Here is a 7,524-nt window from a genome sequence, read left to right as displayed (position 1 = left end):
AAAGTTATTTTATGAGGACCTTGAACTGGGAATTTGAAGCCCAGCAAAGGCATCATATACACGTCACCCAAAACCTTCCCTGGGGTATCTCTAATGCCACATCACTCCATGGACTACCAGTGTCCTCCTTACCCCTTGAAATAGAGTCATTTAAATCTAATCAGGCTAGGGGCACCTGGGTGGCTCAGTTGGTTAAGCGTCCAACTTCAGCTCAGGTCACGATCTCACAGTTCGTGCATTTGAGCCCCGTGTCGGGCTCTGTGCTGACAGCCCAGAGCCTGGAACCTGCTTCAGATTCTGTGTCTCCCTCTCTCTCTGCCCCTCCCCTGCTCTCTTTCTCTCTCTCTCAAAGATAAATAAACATTAAAAAAAAATCAAATACAATCAGGCTAGAGAACCAATTCTAGAAAACCCAGAACCTCTATTCAAAAAATTCATCTTTAAGATTCTGTTCCTCTAGAACCCTTACAGTAACAAAATCTTAGTCAGGGTTCAACCAGAGAAAGAGAACTGGTAGGATATATACATTAAGATTTACTGCAAGGAATTGGTTTATGCACTTGGGGGGGCTGGCTAGGCAAATCTGAAGTCGATAGGGTAGACTGTTAGGAAGACCAGGAAACTCTAGGGAGGAGATAAAGCTGTAGTCTGTAGAGGAGGGGAGCTTCTTGTTCGGGAACACCTTGGTTCGTTCCAAAGGCCTTTCAACTGATTCTCTCAGGTCTACACAGATTATCTAGAATAACGTCCCTTATTTATTTTTTTAATTTTTTTTAATGTTTATTTATTTTTGAGACAGAAAGAGACAGAGCATGAATGGGGGAGAGTCAGAGAGAGGGAGACACAGAATCTGAAACAGGCTCCAGGCTCTGAGCTGTCAGCACAGAGCCCGAAGTGGGGCTCAAACTCACGGACCGTGAGATCATGACCTGAGCTGAAGTCGAACACTTAACCGACTGAGCCACCCAGGCACCCCTAACATCCCTTATTTAAAGTCAAATGTTTGTGGACCTTTATTAAATCTACAAAATACCTTCACAACAACATTTAGATTCATGTTTGATTGACTAACTGGGGACTATCGCTTAGTCAAGTTGACACGCACAAAAACGGACTATCACACTCTAAATAATTCAGTGTTTATAACTGTGTTTGCATTTTAGACCAATGGGAGAATTCTTTATGCAACTTACCAGTGACTCACTTCCTGTACTCAACATTCTGTTAATGGTGTTCCCTGTAGCTGTAGTTCCCCTGTGGTATTCCACTGGAGATAGAGATAGAGATATAGACTAAAATTTACTTATTCTTCTTACTGTTGTTTATCTGCTAGAGCATCTCTGAGTGTTGACAGATTTTTCTATTCCTACGAATGCTGCTGCTACATTCTTATACAGGAGTTCTCTGACATACATATATAGAAATGGAACCCCTGAGTCTTGGGTGTGCAGGCTTTCAACTTCATTAAAGAATGCCCAACTGTTTTTCCAAAGGTCCTGCCAGCCAGCAGATATTATAGTGCCCACTGCTTCATATGCTCCTTTATGCTTGGGATTCTCTAACATTTTGACTTTGTGAATCTTTTGGGTATTTACATGCATTTCCCTGAATACCAGTGCGGTTGAACACCTTTCAAATGTTTGTGGAACATTTTTGTTTTTCTATGGAAATCCTTCTGACCATTTTTTCTTAGTATGTGTAGGAATTCTTTTTTTTTTTATTTTTTTTAACGTTTATTTATTTTTGAGACAGAGAGAGACAGAGCATGAACAGGGGAGGGGCAGAGAGAGAGGGAGACACAGAATCCGAAACAGGCTCCAGGCTCTGAGCTGTCAGCACAGAGCCCGATGCGGGGCTTGAACTCACGGACCGTGAGATCATGACCTGAGCCGAAGTCGGACGCCTGACCGACCAAGCCACTCAGGCGCCCCATTCTTTTTTTTTTTTTTTTATAATGTTTTTTATCCTTTTTTTATGTTGATTTATTTTTAGAGACAGAGAGAGACAGCAGGGGAGAGGCACAGAGAGAGGGAGACAGAGATCTGAAGCAGGCTCCGTGCTGACAGCAGAGATCCAGACATGGGGCTCAAACTCACAAACCGCAGGACCATGACCTGAGCTGAAGTCGGATGCTTAACCCACTGAGCCACCCAGGTGCCCCTCCAACATTTACTTTTTAATGGTCCATTTTGGTAGACATTCTGTGGATGCTTGAGAGCACCATATATCCTACAGTTATTGGATACATAGTTCTACACATGTTCATTAGATCAAGTTTGTTAACTGTGTTCCTCAAACCTTTTATATCTTTAATGATTTTCCATTACTTATTCTACAAATCACAGAAATGTGTGTCAAAAAATAGCTCATGAGTAGCGAACTTGTCTAGTCTTCCTTGTAATTTTGTCATTTTAGCTCAGTTTTGAAGCTATGTCATTGTTTTTATAAATTATAAGTTTAGAATTGTTGGGGTGCCTGGCTGGCTCAGTTGGTAAAGCATGCAATTCTTGATCTTGGGGCTATAAGTTCAAGCCCCACATTGGGTAAAAAGATTACTTAAAAATAAATATTTTTTAAAACGTTTATTTTTAAAAATAATAAATAAAATAAAATAATAAAAAAATTTAAAAATAAAATAATAAAGAGAGAGCATGCAAATGAGCGAGCAGGGGAGGAGCGGAGAGGAGAAAGAGAATCCCAAGCAGAGAGAAAGAGAGAGAAAGAGAGTGCCAAACATGTTCCACACTATCAGTGCAGAACCCACGAACCATGAGATCGTGACCTGAGCCGATATCAAGAGTTGAATGTTTAATCGACTGAGCCACCCTGGCACCCCCAAATCTTTTTTTTTTAAATTAAATGTTTATTTATGTATTTTGAGAGAGAAAGAAAGCATGCGGGCATGATCAGGGGAGGGGCAGAGAGAGAGGGAGAGAGAATCCCAAGCAGGTTCTGTGGCACAGTGCAGAGCCCGATGCAGGGCTCAATCTCACGACTGTGAGATCTTGACCTAAGCCAAAATCAAGAGGCGGACACTTAACCCACTGAGTCACCAGGCACCCCCAAAATAAAATCTTTTAAAAAAAAGTTTAGAATTGTTAGAACAGTGAACATTTTGCCATAATACAGTTATCTTTTTTTATCTCTAGTGTTTTTTTCCTAAAATATTTTGTTTGATATTAATACAGTTAATATAGCTATATGAGCTTTCTTTTATTTAGTATTTCTAGTACTGTATATCATTTTAATATTTATTTCTTATTTTTATTTTTTTCTGTTCGAATCATTTTCAGTATTAAATACAAAAGGTGAGCACCTACTTTTTTTGTTTTTTAGACACACACACATAGGTCTCTAACAGCCAAAAGGGGCAGAGGAAATGAGCTCCTGTACTGTCCTCCACAGTCCCCATCCTGTGGTTAAAGCTGCTGCTGGCCCTCCCTCCCTTTGGGCATGGAAATTCACAATACACCCCAGCTGTGATGCCTTATGTATTTCATACTGTGTATGTGTCCCTTCCCAACATCTCCATGCTTAAAACCAAAAAATGGTCAGGGGTACATCCTTCCCAGTGGCCTCAGTTCCTATGCCACAATGGGATAGTGAGGAGATCTTCAGGTCACAAGTTATTTAGTGAAAGGGGTGGGATGGCCAGAGTGAGGACAGCAGAAATGGTGCAGCAGGGAGGGCACGGTTGCAAGTTAGGAGGAGTCAAGGTGAGACACTCAGGAGAATTCTCCCCACCAGGTTTAGATGGACCAATGTGCCAAAGTCAAAAAATAATAATAATCCTGGGGTGCCTGGGTGGCTCAGTCAGTTAAGCGTCTGACTTTGGCTCAGGTCATGATCTCATGGTTTGTCAGTTCGAGTCCTATGTTGGGCTCTGTGCTGACAGCTCAGAGCTTGGAGCCTGCTTCGGATTCTGTGTCTCCCTCTCTCTCTGCCCCTCCCCTGCTCACACTCTGTCTCTCCCTCAAAAATAAACATTAAAAAAATTTTTTAACTAATAATAATCCAAATAATCAGCAGTTCAAACACTACTGAATTTTCAAACTTGTCCGGCAAGAGAAGTCACATAGCAGGAACAATATAGAGCTTTCCAGGAAATGAAGGTAGAGCCCTGGCAAGCCCCCTGAGAACCTGCGTTAGGCCCTACAAGTATCTGCCGTCGCTGTGGGTGTTGCTCCTGCTCCATTTGCAACTTCTCAATCTCGAAGACAACAAGAAGCACCAGGATCATGAAGGCTGGCCTGGAAAACCTGCACATTTTTTGAGCCCCAAAGAGGGAGTGATGAAAAGTGGCGCCAGCCATGGACCGGACCCTCTCTGGGACCATCTCTGTCAGACCCCACAGTCTCTCTGACAGGGTCTCATCCAGCTCCTCTTTGCCTTCCTCCTCCGGCTCCTCCTGTCTTCTCGGCATTGCCTTTCAGAAGCAGTTCATCCAGGGACAGGGGCACCCCAGGACTGCCAGTGGTGGCCAAAATTATAATATTTAACATGCTATGTTCTGTGGTTTCACTGCGATGATTCTGGGTGTGCATTTCTCTTTAGCATATTTGGAAACTTTATTGGCTTCCTGACCGTATGGATTGGGTCCTTTCCCATCTATAGAAAGTAATCTTCCCTGGGGCGCTTGGGTGGCTCAGCTGGTTAAGCGTCCGACTTCGGCTAAGGTCATAATCTCACGGTTTGTGAGTTCGAGCCCCGCATCAAGTGACCTCGAGCCCCGCTTCAGGCTCTGTGCTGACAGTGAGAGCCTGTGTAGGATTCTCTCTCTCCCTCTCTCTCTCTGCCTCTCACTCCCTCATGCCCTCTCTCTCTCAAAAATACATACATACATACATACATACATACAAACAAACTTGGGGGAAAAACAGTCTTCCATTTTTTTTTTCAAACATTTCCTCTTCTCTTTTATTTATTCTCCCTCTGGAATTATGATTAAATGTATGATAGACCTTGTTGGTCTATCTTCTATGTCATTTTAACTTCTATTTTATATTTTCCCTATCTTTGTCTCTCTGGGCTATATTTCAAATAATTTCTTCTGTTCTATCCTCCACATCCCTAATCATTCTTTCAGCTATATTTTTTTTTTTCAACGTTTATTTATTTTTGGGGCAGAGAGAGACAGAGCATGAACGGGGGAGGGGCAGAGAGAGAGGGAGACACAGAATCAGAAACAGGCTCCAGGCTCTGAGCCGTCAGCCCAGAGCCCGACGCGGGGCTCGAACTCACAGACCGCGAGATCGTGACCTGGCTGAAGTCGGACGCTTAACCGACTGCGCCACCCAGGCGCCCCTCTTTCAGCTATATTTAACCAGCTTTAAACCTATCTACTGAGTTTTACATTTCAATTTTTTATTTTTCTTTCCTCTGAGTTTTTTTTTTCCACATTTGCTTGCTCTTTTGTCCTATTTTCAAGCCTCTGTTATTTATTCTATTACATTAAACATGCTTATTTGAGTATGCTAGATCTGATAATTCCAGCATCTAAAGGTTGGGTTTTTTTTGGTTTTTTTGGTTTTTTTTTTTTTGGTGGGAGGAGGGCACGCCTGGGTGGCTCAGTCAGTTAAGTGACTGACTTCAGCTCAAGTTGTGATCTCAGGGTTCCTGAGTTCCAGCCCGTGTCAGGCTCTGAAGCAGCGTGGACCCTGCTTCAGATCCTCTGTGTCCCTTTTTCTCCATCCCTCCCCTGCTTGCATGCTCTCTCTCTCTCTCTGTCAAAAATAAATAAACATTTGGGGCGCCTGGGTGGCGCAGTCGGTTAAGCGTCCGACTTCAGCCAGGTCACGATCTCGCGGTCCAGGAGTTCGAGCCCAGCGTCAGGCTCTGGGCTGACGGCTCAGAGCCTGGAGCCTGTTTCTGATTCTGTGTCTCCCTCTCTCTCTGCCCCTCCCCCGTTCATGCTCTGTCTCTCTCTGTCCCAAAAATAAATAAAGTTGAAAAAAAAATTAAAAAAAAAAATAAATAAACATTTAAAAAAATATAAAGTTTTTTTGGGTCTGAATCTGCTGTCTCATTTCCGCTGGTTCTTACTCATAGTGCCTTGGTTACCTCTATATTTGGCAAATTATTTTATTTGGGGCTGCTTATTTTCCTTGGACATAACCTGTGGGGATTATTTGAGGCCAGGGATGAAGGCAAATTTCTGAATTCCACTGAAAAGGATTTACACTTGCTTCTGTCAGGTACCTGGGGGCATCAAAAGTCTGGGACCAATTCTGATCATATTATTGGCTCTAGGGTGTTTTGTTTTGTTTTGTTTTGTTTTGTTTTGTTTTGTTTTGTTTCCCTTTTAGGGGAGGTGGTACCTAATCATGTGAATCCAGGCTGAAAATCTATATGAAGGCAGGCTTGTGGTTACATATTCTCAGGGGAGATTTGCCCACCCACACTCCAATTCAATTAGCATCAGGATCCCAGTCCTCTGCAGAAGGAATAGTTTATTTCTGAGTCACCTTTATATGGAGAATGTAGTCCTCCAGAGTCCCAGCTTTGAGCGAGTCTCCTGTTAAGATTCTCTCTTGAGTGGGCATCAGGTTTTATCTTCTGTCCTGCCAGTCCTGAGAGAGCACAAAAACCCATGTTCATAAGCACTCAGTTTTGTACATGTCCTTAGTCCATATCTGGCTTCAAGGCCCTGAATACCTCTCTAGGCCCCTGCTCTCGTGCCTTAGTATTCCTTACCTTTTGTTCAGCTCATGTATCGTTAGATTTATTTTTTTTTTAATTTTTTTTTTTAACATTTATTTTATTTTTGAGACAGAGAGAGACAGAGCATGAACAGGGGAGGGTCAGAGAGAGAGGGAGACACAGAATCTGAAGCAGGCTCCAGGCTCTGAGCTGTCAGCACAGAGCCCGACGTGGGGCTCGAACTCACGGACCGCGAGATCATGACCTGAGCCGAAGTCGGCCACTCAACCAACTGAGCCACCCAGGCGCCCCTCGTTAGATTTATTATAACTGAATTTGTAGGGGCACCTGGGTGGTTCAGTAGGTTAAGTGATCAACTCTTGATTTTGGTTCAGGTCATGATCCCAGGGTCTTGAGATCAAGCCCCACATTGGGCTCTGCACTAAGCATGGAACGTGCTTAAAATTCTCTCTCACTCCCTTTGCCCCTCTCCCCCGCTCATGCTCTGTCTCTAAAATTTGAAAAAAAAAAAAAAATCGATTTTGTGTGGATAATACAGAGGACTGCAAGAAAAACTGCCTTTCTTGGAGTCTAATCCCAATTGAATTCAGGTATGGGATCTCCTCTGAGAATGTGTAACCACAAGCCTATCCTCATATAGGTTGTCAGCCTGAATTCTCATGATTCAGCACCACCTCCCCCAAAAGAAAAAAAAAAAAAAACCTGGGGCCAATAATGATTAAAAATGTACAATTCCAGATTGTAATGCACATACAATAATAATACAAGATAGATTACATATAAATTATTATTTTATATATATGTATAGACAGAGAGGTGGGCACAAGAAATAACCATGTTGAGAGGTAAGATGAGGGTGGTGAA

At 42.8% G+C, this 7,524-nt stretch overlaps 1 protein-coding gene across 1 annotated transcript; it reads right to left on the bottom strand.

Annotated features, from left to right (window-relative positions):
- Positions 1 to 4,048: 4,048 nt before the first annotated feature.
- Positions 4,049 to 4,423, bottom strand: LOC124527209 (mitochondrial import receptor subunit TOM22 homolog). The gene has a single exon (XM_047100427.1). The coding sequence runs from the start codon at positions 4,421 to 4,423 to the stop codon at positions 4,049 to 4,051; it is 375 nt and encodes a 124-aa protein (XP_046956383.1).
- Between the last annotated feature and the right edge of the window lie 3,101 nt (positions 4,424 to 7,524).

The sequence above is a fragment of the Lynx rufus genome, unplaced genomic scaffold (assembly GCF_022079265.1).
Source record: "Lynx rufus isolate CCGP_SWC_20201006 ecotype Redwood Valley unplaced genomic scaffold, mLynRuf1.p SCAF_5, whole genome shotgun sequence".
Taxonomy (NCBI): Eukaryota; Metazoa; Chordata; class Mammalia; order Carnivora; family Felidae; genus Lynx; species Lynx rufus.
The sequence above is the reverse complement of the archived record's forward strand: the minus strand, read 5'-3'. Positions and strand labels throughout refer to the sequence as shown.